General features: G+C 43.1%; 1 protein-coding gene across 1 annotated transcript in view; it reads left to right on the top strand.

The window, feature by feature from the left end:
- Nucleotides 1-23,795, top strand: part of LOC149451389 (phospholipid-transporting ATPase IC-like) — a 162,168-nt gene that overhangs the window by 102,749 nt on the left and 35,624 nt on the right. Inside the window, exons 21-22 of the mRNA XM_089690727.1 lie at nucleotides 15,209-15,317; nucleotides 20,383-20,650. Of these exons, the coding sequence (XP_089546853.1) occupies nucleotides 15,209-15,317; nucleotides 20,383-20,650 (377 nt within the window). The remainder of the gene's footprint in view (nucleotides 1-15,208; nucleotides 15,318-20,382; nucleotides 20,651-23,795) is intronic.

The following is a 23,795-nucleotide window of genomic DNA, read 5'->3' on the forward strand; positions in this document are numbered from 1 at the left end:
AAATAGTGTAGCGCTAATAAAGGTAATTAAAATGTCTAAATAAATGATAAATGTTAACAACTGGACAATAGGATAAGAAGCAGGTACATATAAATATGTTATGCCAAATAAGTACAAATGATCACATATGAGATAGCTAATATGTATTCAATGATATAAAGTTTTATGAATTATAGATCTGCAAATATCCCCAGAAGTGACTATAGTAATGGAGAAAAAAAAGTCCCACAACTTCAAACCGGTGCTTGTGTCTTGTGTTAATAAGAGAAATGTGCACTCACCGGACGTGCACTATTAATGTGCATTGTATAATATATCCTGGTGTCAATAGGTGGACATCTGGGCCAAGAGATGGAACAGGCTCCCTCTCGGGATGGTAAGGGTCCAGGAACTTTATTGCTGATACTCCAGGGGTGTCCAGAGTTCCCCTTTAGGGATGGATGGGTGCAGCTCTCACAGGCTAAGACTGGAGGCTCCCTCTCTGGATACACAGGGTACTGGGCATCTAAAGGAAATGATACTCCCCATAAGGGGTCAGAAACAGAAGAATGCCCATAGTGTAGTAGGATTAGGAAACAATTTGATTCAGTAAAATAACGATGCATCCAGGGAAGTAAAAATTGTTGAATTGAGCAAAAGGACTAACCGTCCCTATAGAGAAATGGACGCCGGAGCTCCACGATGCTCCGACGGAGTGAGTAGGCTCCTCCTTACGCGTTACGTGCCACGCACATCATCAGAGAAAGAACCACTATTTTAGCTTTCATTTTAATTAAGGATTTCTGTTGGTTACCTTGAATGCACAGCAGCTTACTAGGATTAGCGCTCACTTTTACCTATTTTTACAATCTAAAAGGGATGGTTACGAGATACAAAAGGTAATAACTGTGGGGGATGAGCTGATGGAGAAAATAAAAGTACAGTTGTTAGGTGGGGGCAGGATAGGCCTCTCAGAAGAGATACTGTTATATAGGAAGGTGATTTGAGTGGAGAAGATAGGCGGCTGGGTTGTTGCTCAGGTCAAGGTTGGTCAGCTTATATGTGTTTTTTTTGTGCACTTGTCTGCAGAAGGGCCTCACTTTTAGCAAACACTAGAGATGCAAGAATGAGCTCTTTTTTCCTAAATCTCAAACAAACCTTGGGGATTTGATAGCATTTATGTAAGACCTTTGGTACAATGTAGTAATTTTATATCCAGACTTCTAGAATTTAGCATAGAACAAAGAATGATGTGCAAAATGCATAGTATTTTTGCTCTCATCTGGAGTAGAATGAAACAAAAAAAAAACCCATTGCGGACTTTAGAGGCACTGCAACAAAGATATCTTTAAAATCACTTTATTGTAGAAATGTAGACCATTACATGGCAATCACATACATATTACTCCGCTAAGAATGCAAGACCCCCAAAAGGGGAGTAGAGTATTCTATGCTGTTTACAAAACTCGTCAAAAATTATCAAAATTGACACAAGTGTACCGTATCCCAGTAAAGGTATCAAAAGACATAAATCGAATGTCGATATGGGTAATCACTTGATAGTTACTCTGCAGTTACTCGACATGTTTCACGACAGTATCGCTTCTTCAGGAGTTACTACATAGAGAAAAGGATTGAATATAAGTATAACATGATGTCACATAGTATAAACTTATTTGTTAATTATATAAATTCAAAAATACATTGAGATATCAGTTACAGAGCAGAAAGTGTGTCGGGATAAATGATGGTAAGGCATGGAGCAACCACGTGTCAGGCAACTCAGCAGGGGTATCCCACAGGAATGAAACACCACTTGGTAGTCCCTATAGGGGAAGCTACGGTCTAGAATTAATGATCATATCTACTATTTTGTAAACGGAAAAATGGTTACCCCAGTTAGTAGATACCTGGATCTTTATCATAGATTTGATACCAGTATGATCTCCTTTACGGTCCTTGAAGTTATTCCCAAAGACCTTAGAGGTGGTAACTGGGATAAATGCATCTTACAAAAGGAAGTTTTTTGGACAGAATGGGTAAATGCTACGATTTTGCCAGGCATTAATGAAAATGTGTCCTATAAACCATTCCTTTAAGATCTTGGGTATGATTCATGATATTCTGGAGGTTTTGGTTTTAATGAATTCTCCTTTCTGTATCTTTTTTTGATGTGTGTGATTTCTATGTGTCAGTTTGTGTATCTATTTACCTATGCATATTCATATATGTTGGCTATCAATTGGCTGAACCATCTACCAATTGTTATAATCATACCAGTTTAATTTTTTATCTTGCATCACTGTTTTATGTTGTATGTCACCTTTCGCAGATATGATGTGGCTGGGATACCCCTTGGCATTGTCCTACCCCTCCCCTCTTTCCTTGTCCTTTCCTTCCTTTCCTCCATTCTCATTCCCTTTCCCCTTCTCTCAATCCCTCCCCATCCGTGCTTCCTGTCCCCAGGGGGTCGGTTGTGGTATGGAATTGAAGGTCTGGCCAAGGGGTGTTGTCATGGGGCACCACCGTTTCTATGGCCTTGGTCAACAGGTGGCCGGTGGCGCCGTGTTACTTGGGCCTTGGTTGTCCCGCAGTATTGCGGGTGGACCCAGTCCGCTACGCGGCGACGTTTGGCCACCCCACATCTGGTGGCGGTTGCTTGCGACATTCCCCCGCCCCTTCTGGCGGTGGGGGTGTGCCGCTCTGCGCATGTGTGGCCATCCCTGGCCGGGCGTGATGACGTCACGCGCCATTTCCCGGCGCTTTTGATCTCCCACATTGGGATTCCATAAGAGGGAGACGCATCAACCGGTCCTGTAGTTACAGCAGGACAGAGAGTGTTTGGCTCCTCCATCAGACACCCCCATACCATTCTCTGGCAGTACCTTTTGTGGGCCTCACTACAGTAGGTGTTCAGGGTGATACTGGCCGTGAACTGGATCTTCAAGTTTAGGTATGGCAGTGTATATATTGTATATTATATACTATATACTACATACTATTTATATATACTTTTGAGACACTGTTCTCTTTAGCCATTGTTTACCTAGTTTTGGACCTATGTGGTTCTTGTATTTACAGAGATGTGCTGGCTTTACTACCCCAATTGCCTGGGTTGATTCTTACTTTGTGGAATTGAGGTAGTGTATTATATTGGCCCTATTCTCCCTGTTGCTCCATCCTTGCCTGTAGTGTAACAAGGTTAGTACACTGTTTGGTAATTCATTTTTACTAATTGATATTGGAGTGGTCTCTATATTGGCTAGCTCTAATATAATGGTTACAGGTTTAAATATCTTCCCTAATAATTTATTATTTATTTTTTATCTTTTTCCCTTCCCCCTTCTCTGGATTTTTGTAGGTTTTATACAGTATGCTTCTTAGCAATCATTGTGGCTGAGTGGATATCTTTGAGGCCTTCATATATCTTTCTACATTTTTTCACTTTAGTGAATATTTTCAAGTGGCTTTTTGGGCTTTAAAATCGATGCTCACATCAATCTTACAGCCTATATCTTTGGAAGGGTAGCACAACATATTTTTTGTCCCTTATTATATTGTTATCTGGATTGGGGAAGAGATGTATGTATTCTATGATCTATATACCTCTTTTAGATTTCGAGAAAAAACCCTCCCTCTATAGGGACTACCAAGTGGTGTTTCATTCCTGTGGAATCCCCCTGCTGACTTGCCTGACACGTGGTTGCTCCATGCGTTACCATCATTTATCCCGACACACTTTCTGCTCCGTAACTGATACCTCAAGGTATTTTTGAATTTATATCATTAACAAATAAGTTTATATTAAGTGACACCATGTTATTTATTATTATTATTATTATTATTATTATTATACAGTATTTATAAAGCGCCAATAGTTCGCTCAGCGCTGTACATTACAACGGGGGACAGAACATGTGACCGAACAAAACCAATACAATGCAAAACATGAAGGGATTGAGGGCCCTGCTCTTTCGAGCTTACAATCTATGAGGGAGGGGATAGTGGTACAGGAGGAGATAGCTGTGGGGGATGGAGTGGTAGGAAGAGTGGAGGAGGTCGGCAAGTTAGCAAGGGGTGGGGTAGGCTTCCCTGAAGAGATGGGTTTTCAGGGTGCGCCTAAAGGAGAGGAGAGTAGGTGATAATCTGATGGGTTGGGGCAGGGAGCTCCAGAGGATGGGTGACACCCTGGAGAAGTCCTGGAGGCGAGCATGGGAGGAGGAGACCAGGGAACTAGAGAGAAAGAGGTCTTGTGAAGAGAGGAGTGTGCGTGCTGGGCGGTACTTGGATATTAGGTCAGTGATGTAGTTTGGGGCAGAATGGTGGACAGCTTTGTACGTCAGTGTTAGGATTTTGAATTTGATCCGTTGCGCAATCGGAAGCCAGTGGAGGGATTGGCAGAGGGGGGTGGCAGAAACGGAGCGGTTGGAAAGGTGAATGAGTCTGGCAGCCGTATTCAGGATCGACTGAAGCGGGGTTAGCCAGCGGCGAGGCAGGCCAGTGAGGAGGGAGTTGCAGTAGTCGAGTCGTGATATGATGAGGGAGTGGATGAGCTGTTTAGTGTTTTCTGGGGTTAGGAACGTGCGTATTTTGACGATGTTGCGGAGGTGGAGTCTGCACGAGTTTGTTAAAGATTGGACTTGGGGCTGGAAGGATAGGTTGGAGTCCAGAATGACACCAAGTACTCTGGCCTGCGGGGCGGGTTTGATGGTGGCGTTGTTGGATGTGATGGAGAAGTCAATGGGGGGTGGTGTCCGGTCTGGGGGGAAGACAAGAAACTCGGTTTTGGAGAGGTTCAGTTTAAGGAAGTGGAGCAACATCCAGTCTTATATGTCGCTCAGTAGGTGTGTGATTCAGGCAGAACCTGAGGGGGTGAGGTGGGGGGTTGAGAGATAGATTTGTGTTATACTTAGATTCAATCCTTTTCTCTATGTAGTAACTCCTGAAGAAGCGATACTGTCGCAAAACATGTCGAGTAACTACAGAGCAGGGGCGGACTGACCATTTGGAAACTCAGTCACTGCCCAAGGGCCCGGGGTCAGTAGGGGGCCCCATGACATGCCCCTGGTACCTTTTTCATAGGCTTTTTTGAGTTTGATCAAGGACACAGAGGCCCCATAATCCCCTATTGCCTGGGGGCCCCATGAGTTGTCAGTCCACTCCTGCTACAGAGTAACTATCAAGTGATTACCCATATCAACATTCGATTTATGTCTTCTGATACCTTTGCCGGGATACTGTACATTTATGTCAATTTTGATCATTTTTTGACGAGTTTTGTAAACGGCATAGAATACTCTACCCCTCTTTTGGGGGTTATGCATTCCTAGTGGAGTAATATGTATGTGATTGCTATGTAATGGTCTACATTTCTACAATAAAGTGATTTTAAAGATATATTTGTTGCAGTGCTTCTAAAGTCTGCAATTGGCCTTTTTTATTTTTTCTTTGGTTAATTCTACTTAATATTATGAGATGTGGCACATAGGAGCCTATTATATGCCCTTACAGTTTGTCACTCTGTATGGGGTATTTATCCATGTTATTACTGATCTAGAGTGAACTGAATGCCTAGGTCCCTTTCCCATTTTGGCTGAAAATGCAGAGAATAGTGCTCTGGGTAAACAATCAGGAGCAGAGATTTGCAATACAGAGAGAGGTAGGATCCCAGTTTCAGCACACGTTCTTAAACACTGTAGACAGAGCAAGAATTAATCAAGAATTGTTGGATGTGTAGGGTCACCAACTTAAATAGAGAACTAAAAATGTCTGCAGTTCAGAGAGTGGGAGGATATTTTTTATATGATCAGAAGTATTTGAACCTGTTTTCAGATCCATAAGAGAGTTAAAAGCTGTTTACCAGTATTGCCTGGTTTAAAATCTGGGTTACTAAATATTGGGGTCATATCTGTGATTTGTTGGTCTGGAAGGATAAAAGGTTAGCAGCAGTCTCCATTTTCAGAGTAGGTCCAATGGTGGGATGCTGATCTAAGTGTCTGGTATGCGTTTTCATTAGCCAAGTGGGGCAATACATTCTTGTTCTAATGCAATCTATTGTATATTCTGATAATGTCCATACCAATCTATAATCCTGTCTAAATGTGTTGCTTGGTAATATTTGGTGGTATCTGGGAAGCCAATACATCTATGCAATTTGGAATAGGAAAGAAGCTTGTAATCAATCCTCAGTGATTTGTGGGCCCACGGAAAGCACTTAGGAATGTGTTTGGGATCAATATATGGATTGTCTGGTAGAGGTAGAGTAGGTGAGGAAGTACAATAATTTTAAAAACTGCATTGCACCCAGACCAGGAGGGGGAAAAGTTAGTTTCAGAAAGTTTTGAGGTAGATAGGGTATTTTGGTTCCTATGTGGTTGATTTAGTTATCCATCCATTTAAAGGCAAAAGTAGATTTAAAATTAGCTAGTTGATCATATGTGATAGGGCTTCCAACTTCTGCAAATTAATTTTAACGTTAGACAACTGACTGTAGTTGACTATTCTGCCAGTAGATTGGGGAGAATGGTCTCTGGAATAATATGTTTTAACCGCATACTATTATCAGAACACAATGGTTTTAAATATGTTGGCCCTTTAACAACCCTAAGGCTAGGTTCATGTTACTGCAATCCAATTTTGATCTGATCAGTGCGATTAAGTAGTGTGACTTCTGAAATTACACCAAAGTAGAATACAGGACCTATTTTTGGTACAATAAGTTTTATTGTTGCAGCAAAGATAAAACATACAGTAGATCACCCATGCAGGGGGAATACAACAATAGTTGAGTTAAGTAAGCATGAGCGAATTGGTGTGCAAAAATTTTTTATGTTAAGTTTGCTAATGGGCGACAACACAAACAAAGTCGTTGGTCTACACGTGTTCCCTGGGCCCAAGGGTCCAGGGATATACCAAGAAAAATAAGAAAAGTAAAGTATAGGAAGGGGGAGAGTAGTGAACCGGCATGCCAATCCTGGTAGGGGGAATAGAGAGAGGTGGAAGAAAAAGATTCTAGCGGGAATGGCACTGAAGGAGAGAAGGAGGAAAGGGAGCAGGCTTGGTCAGTATCCACAATTAAAGGCAGCCAAAGCTAGCCAGCTGCAAAGTGGGTAGGACATATGACCACCAAGGGGTCCAAACTTTCAAGAGTTTGGCATGGGAGTCATGCAGAATGCTTAACATCTTTTAATTTATTATAAGAGAGGTCAGTTTGCCCTTCACCACTTCAAACGAGACAGAGGGTGTCCTGCGTAAAGCCATGGGATGACCACCACGAGAATGTACTTGGCTGTTCTAAACCTGGAGGGAAAAGGGGATTATTAAATAGAGGTAGAAGGGGCAGGAAGGGGGACATAAGATTGCCTGAGTAATGGTCCAAGTCCCAAAGTCGCAAGCTGTGGAGCATGAGGAGACTAAGTGGCGAAGGGCGGAGCCTATGGGGGAACCAGAGAAGAACAGTCATGGGGATCGAAGCACAATTAGGGAGCTCTAAGAGGACCCAAAGAGGGATACCTGTTGTAACATGAAGTAGGGTGAGGTGGGAAATTTGTGCTGCCATGTAATATTTGGAGATATTAGGGACCTCGAACCATCCATGCAGTCTGTGGGTGTATAGGGTGCAGCGTGAGACTCTGGGGCGCCTAAAGGCCCAAATAAAGGAGAGGATTCTTCACTGCATAAGGTGCAGGTAAAAGGAGGGTACTTGGACCAGAAGGGTTCTAAAGTAGTATAAGACTTTAGGGAGTATGGTCATTTGGACCGCGTGGATGCAACCAATCCACAATAAGGAGGGGAACTGACAAGATTGCATGAGAGTGGTGATAGCTTTCAAAAGTGGGTAGTAGTTGGTTGCAAAAAGGGTAGAATAGGAAGGAGTAACCTTGACCCCTAGATAATCCAGAGAAGAAGTGGCCCAATGATATGAAAAGTATATCTGGAGGTGCAAGGTGTAGAGGAAAACAAGGAGATATTCAGTGCTGTCATTTTCTGGGGATTTATACAAAGACCCAACCGTTCAGAAAAACGTGAGACGAGGAGCTGCAAATTAAGGAGGGTGGTGAGAGGGTTAGTTAGTCAAGAGTGAGTCATCTGCAAATGGGTTCACTTTGTAATGCATGCCTGCATAGCTGACCAGAGAGATATTAGGGTTCTCCCTAAGCGCTATGGCCAGAGGTTCGAGTGCTAGATTGAATAAGACTGGAGACAGTGGGCATCCCTGCCTCGTGCCTCGGTATATGGGGCTGAGAGGTGGCCAGCATATTTGACCCGAGCTGTGGGAGAAGAGTAGAGAGTCGTGATCCATGCTAAGCCCCAAAGCTCCATCTCCCCAGGACATAGCGTCAATAATCCCAAGAAAGAGAGAGTCAAAGGTTTTTTAAATGTCAAGGGATAGAAGGAAGCCTGAGATCTTGTGTTGGTTCAATAGATGGATCAAGTGAATCACCTTTCATATTGTCACTTGCTTGGCAGCCGGGCATAAAATCTACCTGGTCCCTGTGAATCAGAGAATGCAGGTACCTATGGATGCGGAAACTCAGAATTTTTCCCAGGATCTTAACAGCTTCATTCAATAAAGAAATTAGCACGATAGCTTGGGGATCAAATGTGTTCTCGGAAGATTTGGGAATCATAGTTACATGTGCCCGTAAAGAGTCTAAGTAGGGCAGGGAGCCTTGCTTCAGGGCATTAAAATATGAAGTCAGGTGTGGAGTTAAAATGGATATAAATTTCTGATAGTAAAGGCCCGAGAAGCCATTGGGAGCAGGGGTCTTTGAGGCATGAATGGATTTAATGGCCCGGGCCACCTCTAAATCAGAGATATTGGCATTCAGAGTCTCCTGGGTGGTCTTGGCAAGAGAGGGGAGGCAAAGGCCTTGGAAAAATTGATCTGCAAGGTCAACCAAAAAGGAAGCTGGTTTGTCATATAATGAAGATAGGAAGTTAGCAAAGGAGGAGGAAATCTTAGTAGGGTCCGATGTTAAGTCTCCCTTAGCTGTACGCAACCGAATAAGGGTGTAAGCGTGTCTCGCTGCATTTAGTTTCCTGGCCAGCATTGTATCCAGTTTGTTTGCACAGGTACAGTATATAACTTGTTCTTGGCCAATCTGAGGGCCTTTTCAAGTCTAGCTCCGCCGCTAAGGAGTCATGCCTTTCCCGATTGGAGGTCGTAGGATGGGACTTCCATACTTCATCCACCAAGGCAAATTGTTTGGATAGTTCTTTGAATCGCTGTATTCTTGCTCGCTTCCCCTCGGAAGCTAGCTGAATCAATTAGCCCCGGAGATACTCTTGTGGGCCTCCCACAGAGTTACTGCTGAGGAGACAGAGCTGACATTATTAGATGTGAGACTGAATCTTTAAAAGGAACAGGAATCTTTAGAGGTGAGAAGGGATTCGTTGAGCCTCCACTGCAAAGGAGGGCAGGTGAGGCTTGAAAGTGTGAGAGAAAAAAATGATGGGATCATGATCTGACTAAGGAGAGGCAGATATGGTGATTGCATCAACCAGGGAAACACAACGTAAATGCATAAAGACGTGGTCAATTCTACAAAAGCTATAATGCAGGTTTGAGGAAAAAGTATATTCACAACCCCTGGGATGGAGTTCCCTCCAGACATCCAGCAGGCCATGAGACTGAAGGAGGGTCCACATCTGGGCTTCCAAAGTTAAATCATGAGCTGAGACTGCTTCGGGAGCGAAGCATCTGTCTAATGAAGAATCTAAGGTGACATTGCTATCCCCCATAAGGATTAATGTTCCTTTGGTGTGTTGTGCAACCACTTGCAAAAGGTGAGAAAATAATTTGTTTTGGAACCTTTTGGGGTGTAATAGGAAACCAGGGTGGTTTCCTGCCCATTAAGTGTTCCCTGAAGTAGCCGATAGCAGCCAGTAGGGACTGCCAGTTCCTTATTACACTGAAATAGAAGGTTACAACAGAACGCTATCAGCACTCCCCAGTGCTTCTCTGGAGCAGAAGCGAAGTAGAAGGTAGATTAAAAATAAATAAGTGATGTAGCGTTGCTAAATAATAGCTACAAAAAATAAGAGTGACATAGCTGAATAAAACGTCCATAATGAGTCCATATATGTAAAATCAATCAATTTGTAATAAAGATTCTTCCATAATTCATGTGTTTGATATCCCAAACACCATCACGTAAAATAGTGCACATAACATATAGTGCCACCTCAGTGCTCACAGAACTCTCACCTCAGAGCACATGGAAATGCGCTTTATGATATCAAATAGACAAAAGTATTCTTCACTTTCTCAATCCACAGCCATGTGATAGTAATCAAACACCTTTGAGCTTTCAATAGATTGTCAATCTGTTGAAAGCTCAAAGGTGTTTGATTACTATCACATGACTGTGGATTGAGAAAGTGAAGAATCCTTTTGTCTATTTGATATCATTGATGGATCTTTTAAGACTTTTTTGGACCATATCCCAGAATGTAGGATGTCTGTTGTAGGGGTAAAGCACCGCTGGACACATGGCTTAGTTAAATAGAAAAAAAAACTTTGATATACCTGGGGGGAATGCTGATGGAGGCGGGAGAGGAGTTCTGCCAGCTCTAGTAGGAGCATACAGGTTTGTTGCGGAAAAAGAGTGAAGAAAAATGAGATTGAGGAAACCCCAGCCTCCATGTAGAGACTAATGTATGGGCATGGAGAGTTGAACAATAAAGGTAAACAGCTCAGATAATAACATAACGTAACCCAAATGAAAACTTGTACAATTAAGTAAACTTGCCCAGCTGGGGCTTGAGTCCGGAGGCCAGAGTCCGGGAAAACAACATCAAATACAATAGCTATCTAATGCTTTGTAGTAGGCCCACAGGTAAGGCTATAGCAGTCAGAACGAATGTAGGGGCATGAATTTCTGAGAGCAATTTAATGTAAGGGACTGGGGGAGAAGGTAGAGGAAGGGTTGCAAGATGGGAAGGGAAAAGGGGGGGGGGAGGAGATGGGGAATGGGAGGAAGAGAGGGGGAGACTGACAGGAAGGAGGTAAGGGAAGGGGGGGGTTAAGGGAGGGTAGAGGAAGGGGGGGGAGCGAGAGTGGGGGGGGATGGTGAGGGGGGAAGAGAAAGGGGGAGGCAGGGGGGATACTAATAGGGGGAATGAGAAGGTAGCAAACTGTGAGGGACCGCCTAGCGGCACCACTAGCTCTCCACTGGTCAGGCATGCCCAGAGCGCGGAATCTAAGCCCCAGGGTACTTGTTCACCAGAGCCCCTGATGGTGGGGATGGACTTGGAGTACCCCGAGACCAGGTCGCCACTACTGAGCACACCCGTCAGTGGTAGGGGTGTTTGCCAGGGGCTCTAACAGGGGAGAGCCTGATATGAGGAGGTTGGGTGACCCCGATGGGATGGATGGATGGCTGAGCAAGTGCGAAGTCAGACAGGCCGAGTCGGTAACATAGAGGACGGTATGGTACAAGGGAGCGGGCAGAGAATCGTCGGGTCACACGCCAGGTCAGCAACAGCAGGTCAGATCTAATGAGGGGCATTCAGAAGAGAGGTCAGGCAAAGCAAGGGTCTGGGCAGCAGAAATCAGCAGGTCAAGAACAATCCGGGTCAAACAACTTACTAGGTACAGGTTCGCAGGATACAGGATGCAGGTAAGACCAGAAGGCACTGAATGACAGCTCAGGGCCATTTAAATATCCCGCCCTGCGCTGCCATTGGTGCCCAGCGGGCATCCGCGGCTTCTACTGCGCATGTGCGAACTCGAACGCCGCGGCCGGCCCGGACCTAGTGCCCGAGTCCCTGCACAGGGCGGCGCACTGCGCCTGCGTCGGGACCATCGCTGCGGGGATCGTGGAGATCCCTGACACAAACCAAATGTGTGGGCCCCATGTCAAACATTTAAACAGGAAAGAGATCCAGGCAATCAGTCCATAGGTTCACTGGGAAAGATCCCTTGTGAAAAATAAGCTGTGTGCACCTGGAGGCATAGGAGAGAGCATAGAACTAGCCAAATATAGCACAAAAAGAGTAGTCCTGTTCTCATAGGCACACACAAAAAAACAAAACTAGGTCCATAGGTGAGGTCGTCTACTGAAATGGTGTTAAAATGGTAGTAAACCGCGTCCATTATAAAATAAAAAAAGTCCCCTGCAAGGTAAAGACATAATGTGCTAGTATGCATTGCATACTAGCACATTATGTAAAACTTAGGAAGCTAAAAGGAACTAAAAGGAAGCCCTCCAGAGGCATGCTGTCACCACTGTACAGGCTTCCATCTTCACCCTTCTACCTTTCGGGTTTGCGAGCTCCAGCATTCTGACAGGCTGGACCACGATGATGTCATTCCCGTGCACACAGGAGTCCCAGGTCATGACACACAGCTCTGAAGGAACGGAACAGGTATGTCGTTCCTTCAGAGTGCATGCGCTGGATTAAATGAAGAGAGAATATCTCCTAAATGGTGCACGTTTAGGAGATATTAATTGTACCTACAGGTAAGCTTTATTATAATCTTACCTGTAGGTAAAATTAAAAAAACAGAATTTACAACCACTTTAAGGGTCATGAATCATGGGAGGTTAGGTCTTGTGAGCCCAACATGTTGATGGTGGGATTACTCAGTGTCCTGCAATTCGACCATGTGAGGTGCAGGGACACGGGCCAAGGAGTCCAACAATGTCACAAATCAGAAACATAAACCAAAAGGAGGGGAAATAACCCCCCGGCCACAACCGGTGAGTGTCTACCAACAGGAAAGGGTACTGTCCGCAGCAGGAACAAGGATCCAGATAGCTAATCTGGTGGTTCAGCTTGGGTCATCTCTGGAGGAGCTGGCCATTGCCTGGGTATTGCGGTCCTTCGCCTTCTCCCATGAGGTGACCGGGGAGGTGAAGATCCAGCTGGAGACCAAGTGGACTCACTGGATGGTAGGAGACAGAGAGATTCCAGGATGGTCTTGGCTTCATCAAGAGAGTGTAGGATGTGGGTATGGCCTTGATAGGAGAAAGTCGGTTTAAATGGAAAGCCCCACTGGTAGTGTATTTGGTGGTTCAGCAGCGTGGGTGTATACGGTTTCATCTGCCTGTGCTTTAAAATGATGGAGGGGCTAGGTCAGCAAATAGTTGTGGAGGTAAGGTCAGTAACAGTCTCAGGGATACCCCGGAGGCCCAAGTTACCTCTAAAAGATCTGTTCTCATAGTCCCCAAAGCACAAGAGTTCCGCTTCCAGCTCTATATGAAGGTCTTACAAATCCTGTTCATGGTTCTCCATGACAGAGGCTGCAGTGTCCATTCTCTGGTGATCAATAGTTCCGTTGCAGCAGGGCCTTGAAGCGGAGCAGTAGGTCTGTATCCTGCAGTGCTGGTTGTGGAGGCTCTGGGGTCCCTTCAGGGCCCTTGATCCAATCAAGGAGCTGGTTAGATTCCCCAGAGAGTGCAATTGCAAAAGGATCTGGGATCAAAGTCGAGGCTTCAAAGAAGGCGTCTGGCAGGAAGGCCTTGTCTGCAGTCTGATCCAATTTCTGGGCACAGGAAGCCCAGGTAGTGACCATCTTTTTTCCCCATCAGGTGCTCTGGGGGTTTACCAGGCCTTGTCTGGGTAGAGAAAAGAGGTTTGCACCCTCCAGGTGTGTGAGGAGATGGTGGATGTGTCTGAGCGGTGAGGAGCGAGATTAACACGCAGCCATCTTGGTTCACTGCTCACGAGCACCCCCCATATAAGACCTATTTCTAAAATTGTGCCATGCTAAGTTGCATTGATATGAACGGACACCATTGAAAACAATCTGATTTCCATTGTCCTGATCCTGCGCAACTGAAATCACATCTAAAATTGCACTAATGTCAACCAAACCTCAGATTACAGTTTCATGTAAGCAGCTTTGAGGCAGTCCAGTGATGCAAAACAATTAATTGTAGCTTTCTCAGTTGTAACAAACCTGTAACACTTAAGGAATATGTAAACCCAACATTTCATGTTCCTGACGTGTCTGCTGTACCATGTACTTGTATGGAAAAGTATTTGGTTTTCTTTGCATGTTTTAAAAGGTGAGGGTCTATATATACTTTAACTTGTTTCTGACTGTGCTATAGCAAAAGACGACTACAGCATGGTTGTCCAGTTCTGAGAGAGCATCCATGGATGTCCTCCAAGAACAATGTTCCCTGCCCACCCCCTGGGGCGTGTATGCGACACGCTCTGTGATTGCTGTGTCCTTTGGACAAATGATCACAGATTGTGCTAAAAGGCCAATCACAGCAGCCCTTTACCATGTGATCAGATGTGTCCAATCACAGCTGATCACATGTAAACAACCTTGCTGGTTATCAGTATTCCTTTCTTCATGCACTGTCACAGTGTGAGAAAAGGAGAGCCGGTAACCGGCAATTCTGACGGGACACTTACACTGAGTGCTGCCTATCACTGCCCATTAGTGCAGCCTATCAGTGCCCATCAGTGCTGCCTATCACGATTTATCTGTACAGCCTCATCAGCACACCAGTGAAAGAAAAAATTACTTTTTTTGCAACATTTTATAACAGAAACTAAGAAAAACATTTTTTTTTTCAAATTGTTTGATCTTTTAGCGTATGTTTAGCAAATAACAAAAAACCCAGTGGTGATTAAATACCATAAAAAGCTCTGTCTCACAAAATAGCAGCAAAAGCTTTATCTGTCTCAAAAAAATTATACAAATGTAATTTGGGTACAGTGTTGCATGACCGTGCAATTGTCATTCAAAGTATGACAGCTTTGAAAGGTGAAAATTGGCCTAGGTAGGAAGGGAGTGAAAGTGCCAGGTATTGAAGTGGTTAAAATCCATATAAATAAAAGTCTGGAGTATTACCTTTTGTGGTACAAAATTCAAGATCAAGGTTGAATAGACAGTCTGGGGTTGATTTACTAAGACTGGAAAGTGCAAAACCTGGTGCAGCTCTGCCTAAACACCAATCAACTTCCAGGTTTTATTGTCACAGCTTAATTGAACAAACAGAAGTTAAAAGCTGATTGGCTACCATGAAGAGCTACACCAGATATTTCACTCTACAGTTTTAGGAAATCAGCCCCTATGAGTTGCTGTACCCAAGAGTTGTTTGTTCCTCTTTCTACAAATATGTTCCTAGCACTATTCAGTTGTTCTCTGCCTCTGTTGCATTTATATGTAGTCTTCCAATTCTTCCCTGCCTTCATGTCGCTCATATTTTCCTTTGTTCTCTATATGCACACTGCACTAAACTCCAATATTGTCATTATTCAGGTACTTGCTAGAAAACGGCTTACATAGTATGGAGAACAATTTGATGAGAGAGTCTCAATCAGGACAGCTAAGTAGCAACAAAGCATTAGTGGTAACTGGAGACTTTTTGGTAAGATTCTCCATTTATTTCAATATATCTAAGATTTGCAGGAATACATTTGGTAGTTTATTTTGTGACCATTCTACTTTTAATCATCCCTACTCTTCCTCCTACTTTGCCCCAGTTTTATTTCATCCTGGTACTTTCCTCCAGCAGAGCACCAAGTAGGTAACATTAAAGAGACACCCCATCAGGTAACATTTTTCAAGCTGCTTTCATAGATAAAATGTTTTATATTAGTGCTTACTGATGATGCTTTTGCTATGACAATTATTCTTTTTGTCAGCAATAACACTTTAGTTTTTTTACCCCCTTCCCAGTATGTGTATTACCATGTCTTGTGGTTTGCCGCAACGTGTCGGTTGGAGGTGCATTGTATCAGTGCACTGGGACTCCCCACACCACACTGACACACCACAGTATGTGCGTTGGGGTGAAATGTTTTGAAAGACACATTTTACCGCATGTGATCGTAACATATAGGTTTAAAGCTACAGTCACATTAGACTGCATGGCAAAATGCAGTGTTTAACCATGCAGGCCAGTGCAGGGCCAGCTTGTTTTTCTCTCTCTCTCTTTCTCTCTCTTTTTTACATTTATTTTAAGTGTGGTAGTGACACTTTATTGATGGAACTGTGCTCATGTGGTGCTATTCAGTGCAGTATGGAAAAATGCAGACATTCTGTATTTTTTTAATGCAAATATATTGTGTATAGGCGAGCTCTGGAAACAAGTATAAAGAAAAGCATCTAGCACACAAGGTAAAGGTAACAACACCTAAAAGTATATGGTATAAAAGTGCAGCACATGTATTTTTTTGTATACTGCAACGCACATCACTCCAGTTCTGCAGTGTGAGCGGGGTACATAGAAAACCTGCATTTATCCATTGTGAAAAAATGCTAATAGTGTGAATGAGCCCTTAATGGGGAGGAAACCTTTCCAGAGAGAGACATGTCTATCTCTGACTTCTTATTCTGCCAGTTACCAGACTATCATTATGTCTTTTTGGCTTGAAAACGTTAATTCAATTACTCAGAACAAGTATGCGGACAAGGAGGACCTCCAAATTTACTCTATATAGAAAAGCCTAGTGCTTTAGAAATCTTTTGTCTTGTATTCAAAGGTTCTATTCTGACTTGTTTCAAGCTAGACACAGCACTTTCTTAAACAATGACAAATCCACTACCCATACACCATTGCATAGAAACATTAAAGCGGAGCTCCACCCAAAAGGGGAAGTTCCGCTTTAAGGACTGCTCCCCCGCTCCCCATTAAGGATTGGCACCTTTGAGGGGAGCGGGTACCTGTCAAATTCGGGTACCCGCCCCCCAAAGGGAAGCGGAAGGTGTCCTCCCTCCCTGTAGTCTTTTGGGACGCGCATGCGCAGTGGGTACCTGGCTCTGAAGCCGCAAGCTGTCACAGCCGGGTGCCCACACTGAAGATGCCACCCTCCTGGAATACAGGACAGCCTGTGAAACGGGCTGCGGGGGACACACCGAGGGACAGGTGAGTGGCTGTTTTTTTAAAACTCAGCAGCTACAGTTTTTGTAGCTGCTGACTTTTATTTTTTGACAGGGTGAGTGGAACTCCGCTTTAACTAATCCCACGTTAACATATTCACTTTCATTGTGCAAAACATATATACAGTATATAATTAAAAACATTTTTATTGTGTAAATAATTTTCACAACATTTGTACTGGAATGTATATTGTGCTACATCACAAAAAAAATCTAATACAATGTAACAATAAAAATAGAGAATACATGTAACCAATGCAATTATCTTAGTTTCAGAGCATGCTATCTGGTGGTAGAACAGCCTGCTACAAAATAAGTAGTCCCGTGACAAAAGGTTGCAAGTGTATGTTGATCTATTCACTTAATTTTTCATTTCAAAGAACCTAATTTGGGTAAAACAATGAATGGTAAAAAAAAATTTTATTGCCATACATAATTCAGATGTAAATTCTTTAAAGATACAGGGTATAGAGAATATTGTAAAGGCAGAAATAGGTGGAGATACATTTTCTAAGCTGTGCAGGGGACTTTTTGGGGATTTTTACTTTAAACACCAGGATTCCAGTTTGTATGAACTTTGAAAAAAATACTTATTACTATGAATGCAATTACTTCCTTCTCCTGGGAATTGAGAACGTGTGGAAACAATATGTCTTTTTATGCTACATTCCATATGGTGTTTTTCATGTCTTGTTTAGATGGAATTTGCTGACCCATTTGTATTTTTAAAGAGCAGGATTAAGATGATGGAACTTGATTAATGATTGTTAAGATGTATGGTACTGATAATAATAGTAATAATTTCGACAAGTAGGAGGAAAAGGTTTCTTTAAAGTAGAACTATAGGCAAAACTTTTTGTTTCAAGGCGTCAAGATAGGACCCCTCCCTGAATCTTTGTATCTTCAGCACTAAGAGCATCTCAGCTGTTGTGCCACAGGACCCTGAGTGGAGAGAGTGGAGAGTGAGCTGTATTGCGGTACCATTACCTGAAAGGAACCTGAGAGGAGTAAGTGATACTGCTGAAGGGAGCATATACGACATCTTCCCCTGTGACGAGATAGTATCCTTAAGGATCATTGGGGTGATCCTAAAAAGGGAGTTGGCCCTTGGGGTCACGGTTTGGAGGTGAGGGGGCATTTCTGCTGTTTTGAGGATTTGGCACAAGAGTGGAAACCACTAGTTGACTTCATCACCTGCATGATTTGTGTTTTTTGAAGATCACAAATATATGTTAATTGGACATTATGTGAGATTTTTCATTTGTTATATGTATGGTTGATCACAATTCTTTTGATATTTGGTTCATTATTTATTTACTTTACTATGTCACTAAACACAATTTGAGTGTTTTTCCCTTTTGTTATAAGGGATCACTATTTATTTATCACAATATAGTCCCTGTTGTAGGGACAAGGGGGGATTTATATTGATATACAAGTATTCACAGTCACAGGAGATTCCTGTGAGTTTCACAAGTTTTGCACTTGATTGGATCCGCTTTGGATCAGAGCACTGTGTGTTTAATATCAGTACACGTTTATTATTTGTGTATATATTTATTTTTAGTTAGCGCTTCACCATTTAATTATTCATTAGGTAGTAAACATGTTTTTAATGTTTCATATGTATATTTTTGTATTGCACAATGAAATTGAAAAAGTTGGGAAAGAGGGACATGTTATAGCACAAAGCATGTAGGCAAAGGTTAAACAGACCATAAAGAAAAAAAGTGCAAAAAAATTATGGTTATAACAAACTTTTTTTTTTTGTCACCACTCTTTTCTTTTATACTAGGTTTTTAAAATAACAAATGTAATAATTTGGATAGATGTAAGTTTAATTGCTGTAAAATACTTTGGTCAATTGAATAATACATTTGGTTTGAGGTATATAGTGTACCTTAGTCCAAAAAGAGAGACATCTGAAGAGGAAGGAGGAACAGAGGGATTTAGTTCCAAATGAGGGACATCCCCTCTAAATCAGGGACAGCTGGGAGGTATGGGTTAATGATCATGTGGCATTAATTAAAGTGTTACTAATCTCAGGACCCTGCATTCACTATACATGGTCTCCCACAGTACACAGAACATGAAAATGAAATTAATTTAGTAAATATAAACTCCTAAATACCTTTTCTCATCAGCAGTTAGAGCAGTTTTGTGACTTCTATCAGTGTTCAGCAGAGAACTGGTTAAAGCTTGTAGGAGGAGTTTTCTTTCTGCTCCAGGAGGATGCAGAACCCCTTACCTCTGTCTGGACAGTGCTGATTGGCCCTGTGCTGATCACATGCACTCTCCCAAGAGAAAAAAAAACCTATCTAGCAATACACACAAAAGTGAGCATGTGCAGAGTATCTCCACAGGATATGTCTTATCAGGTGATAAGATTGGGACACTGGAAGAAGGGGAGGATCAGAGAAGTCAGGATCAAACAGCCTTTTTACACAATGCAGAGGATTAACCCCTTAGGTTCCACAGTGAGTATATCAAGCATGCTTTACTGCATATAAAGGCTAATTTTACTGTTGTGGGTTTAATAACACATTAATGTTTCTATATAATGCTATACATGTAGTCATTCTTTGAGAAAGCGCTGTGCCTAATACGAAACACGTCAGAATACAAATTGTTCCTCCCGGCTATTTTAATAAAGGAAAAATATTATTTTCCATCTCATTGTGCAGTGTTCCTGTTGCTGGTATAAGGCTGCATTTACATTTGAGCATTTTGTAGCTTGAAGCTCAAAGCTCCAAAAAAGCTCAAACTTAAAATATCAATGGTGCTCTATAGTACCTGTTCATACCTGATCGCAGGAACAGGCACCATAGAGAACAATTGACTTTTTAAGATTGAGCATTTTTGGAGCTTTAAGCTTCAAGCTACAAAACCGTGTGAATGTAGCCTTAAAGCAGAGTTCCACCCAAAAGGGGATTGGTTCCTTTGGGGAGCGGGTATCTGAATTTGACAGGTACCCGCTCCCACTTCAGCTGTGCTAAGTGATCAGAAGTGGAAGTTGTCCTCTCCCCCTCCCTCCCCGTAGTCTTCTGGGACATTTGACAGATCCCAAAAGACTACAGGGCCATTCACAAAGCACAGCACTTCTGGCGCATGCGCAGTGGGCACCCGGATGTGAAGCCGCAAGTTTATTATTCTAAACATTATTTTGAAATCATGTCTAAAGCTTCTGACTAGAATCACTCTGGTTACAAAGACAGACGATACCCCTGAATTTTCAGCACAATCCCCTTAGTATGCGTTTTGGTGCCCAGGTGTATTATTACTGTCATCATGTGCTCACATAAAGACCAAGCATGTTGCAATATGCATGTTATGCAATGCTATGTTCTTCTGAAATATACTTTTTAGGAATAGACTTTGTAAATCTACAAAACAGGCATTATTGTTTTCTTCTGCATGTGGGTATCAATAAAGAATTTGTAACAGCTATGGTATTATATTTTCAGACTGAGATACAATAATAATAATAATAATAATAATAATAATAGTGTTAAATATATTACAGCCTATTATGTCCTGGAAATGTCTTCCAGAATAATTTTATGACCTCGTATGAAAACCAGACTGAAGAAACGTCCATATGGAAGAAACTGATTTTGTCTCTAAGAAAGGAGCAAACGGATAATAAAATCAGCCAAAGAGCAAGAAAACTGGTTGAGATGGCATGTCAGTACCAGTCAGTTATTTGCTGTAGAATGACACCGAAACAAAAAGCCAGCATTGTGCAGCTGGTGAAAACAAACAAGAAGGTCACAACTCTTGCCATTGGAGATGGGGGAAATGATGTCAACATGCTAAAGAGTAAGAGACAAATGAACAAGTGCATGTATGTACATGTGTGTGTGGTGAAACCCTTTTAACCACCTCCCGTCCGGCCGTTGTATATAAACAGCCGGACGGTGGCAGTGCAGGGTCAGGTGGCCGTTTATAAACAGCCTCCCCGCACCCTGCTTGTGTGCGCTCCCTGGGAGTGCGCAGCATCACGACCCGGTGCGTGCTGTGTCCTCCGGACACAGTGGAACACCGATCATCGGACGGGACCTCTGTACGAGGTCCCAATCATGTGATCACTGATTGGCCAATCAATGATCACAAGCAGAGTAGTAAGCTTGATGTCACTTGTGACATCGCAGGATGTAAAAGCAATCCATGTAAAAGAAAAAAAAAATCTTCATCACCACCCACAAGCAGTACAGTGTCACCATGGTGACACTGTACTGCTAGGGTGACCGTATGTAAAAAAAAAAAAAATTATAAATAAAAAATATAAAAAAATTTGACTTTTTAATTTACATAGCAAAAAAAATAAAACTCCCAGTGGTGAATAAATACCACCAAAATAAAGCTTTATCTGTCTCAAAAAAATGCTAAAAAATTAATATGGGTACAGTGTTGCATGACTGCGCAATTGTCATTCAAAGTGTGATAGCACTGAAAGCTGAAAATTGGCCTGGACAGGAAGGGGTTAAAAGTATCCGGACTGGAAGTGGTTAATAACTATGTAACCTATGTAGCTTGTTCAATTAAGCTTTCAATAAAACCTGTAAGCTGATTGGTTTCTATGCAGAAGTTCACAAGATTGAGTGAACCAGCTTTAGTAAATAAACCCCACTGAGTGAGCTGCAGCACACTGAATATGTCATCTTGAGAATCTCTTCTGTATCTTCAGTGTCAAAACATGTAAAGATGGCCTGATTGCCTAATAACATGACTGCCTAATAAATCTTGCCACTGTTCAGGAAATTACACAGGACTAATAGACAAATTGTGTGAAGGGCATGTATCAGATGCTGCATATATAGTTTGCTAGAGTGCTGATCACACTGGTGCCATGGAAAATGGGAAGACAGCAGTGTGTGCTGGAGTGTAGATGTCACTGGTGGCAGGGATAATGGGGAGTGAGCTGTGTGTGCAGGAGTGTAGATCTCACTGGTTGCAGGGATAATGGGGAGTGAGCTCTGTGTGCTGGAGTGTAGATCTCACTGGTGGCAGGGATAATGGGGAGTGAGCTGTGTGTGCTGGAGTGTAGATCTCACTGGTGGCATGGATAATGGGTAATGAGCAGTGTGTGCTGGAGTGTAGATCTCACTGGTGGCATGGATAATGGGGAGTGAGCAGTGTGTGCCGGAGTGTAGATCTCACTGGTGGCATGGATGATGGGGAGTGAGCTGTGTGTGCTGGAGTGTAGATCTCACTGGTGGCATGGATAATGGAAAGTGAGCTGTGTGTGCAGGAGTGTAGATCTCACTGGTGGCATGGATAATGGGAAGTGAGCTGTGTGTGCCAGAGTATAGATCTCACTAGTGACATGGATAATGGGGAGTGAGCTGTGTGTGCTGGAGTATAGATCTCACTGGTGGCATGGATAATAGGGAGTGAGCTGTGTGTGCTGGAGTATAGATCTCACTGGTGACATGGATAATGGGGAGTGAGCTGTGTGTGCTGGAGTATAGATCTCACTGGTGACATGGATAATGGGAAGACAGCAGTGTGTGCTGCAGTGTAGATCTCTCTGGTGGCATGGATAATTGGAAGACAGCCGTGTGTGCTGGAGTGTAGATCTCACTCGTGGCATTGATAATGGGGACTGAGTTGTGTGTGCTGGACTGTAGATTTCACTGGTGGCATGGATAGTTGGGAGTGAGCTGTGTGTGCTGGAGTGTAGGTCTCACTGGTGATACGGATAATGGGATTTTTTTTGCTAAAAAAAATCCCAATACGTGTAAATTAATTGGTTTATGTGAAAGTTATAGCATTTACAAATGGCTGTATATATTTATACTGGGATTTCTTTTTTTAATTTTTACTAGTTATGGCGGCGATCTACAACTTATAGCGGGATTGCAGCAGGCATTCTGACACTGAGGGGAACTGACTTGGTGTCATTGACATCCCCAGTGACACCAGTACAGTGATCAGTGCTAATGAAAAGCATTGACACTGTACTAATGGCACTGGGCAGGAAGGGGTTAAAATGTGGGGTGATCAAAGGATTAACTGCGTGCTATGTGCCGTTGAACATAGTGTGCTGTGTTAGTGCTTCACTGTAAGTACACTGCTTTGTATGGCTGTGCTATGCAGAGCCATGCAAAGCAGTGTGCAGGAGCTGAGAGGGGAGAGAACTGTATTGTTTACAAACAGTTCTCCCCCTCATCGGAGATGCTCGGCAATCACTGGCCAGGACCCGGCCCAGGCCCTGAATGGCGGCGCAGGTAAGGCTTGCGCGCCCCCTACCCGGAACTGCAAAATCACGTATATATACTTGATTTTGTGCACCCGTGCCACCCTGTAGCAGTACTTCTGCTATAGTGCGGACAGGAGGCGGTTAAATGTGCTGATATACTTTTTCTTTTTTTTATAAACCAACTGCTTTTTCTTTTTTTTTTTTAAACCAACTGTATCTGTATAGGAAACTTTCATTGACTGTGTAGTCAGCTAGGGGGAGCTAGATCCTAATGGTTAAACAGGAGCTGAAAAGCAGCTCAGGTGTAATAGCCAGAGGGTCAGGAGCTGGAAGACGCTGCAGACTCAACCCTCTGAGACTTCCTTCTGCCTAGAACTTTGGAGAAAGTTCTAGAAGCAGGGGGCGGATGTAAGGAGTGGCTGATCTGCATATTCAAGGAAATCCCCAACAGGAGGCTTGGCAAGGGGTCAGAATAGCCCTTAAATATGAGTGAGCCTGTGCAGTGAGAGAGGAGTCAGGTGGAAGAAGGAGAGTTAGAGGGAGAGTTTGGGTGGAAGATGTGAGGCTGAAGGAAGGAGGCTGCGAGGAGGCCCAGTGGAATGAGGTCTACTTACGGGCTTTGAGCTGGAGAGGAGGATAGCTCAGAGCTCACCGACCTCCTGAGAGAGGACCACCTGTGTGGCAACGAAGGAGTAGCCCAGCTGATAGGCCTGGTAGCTACCACCAACCCACAAGTGGTACAGGGGAGGATCTGAGTGAGTA

The sequence above is a fragment of the Staurois parvus genome, unplaced genomic scaffold, assembly GCF_062004578.1.
Source record: "Staurois parvus isolate SC_StPar_1 unplaced genomic scaffold, SC_StPar_1.0 ptg000541l, whole genome shotgun sequence".
In the NCBI taxonomy this organism is placed as follows: domain Eukaryota; kingdom Metazoa; phylum Chordata; class Amphibia; order Anura; family Ranidae; genus Staurois; species Staurois parvus.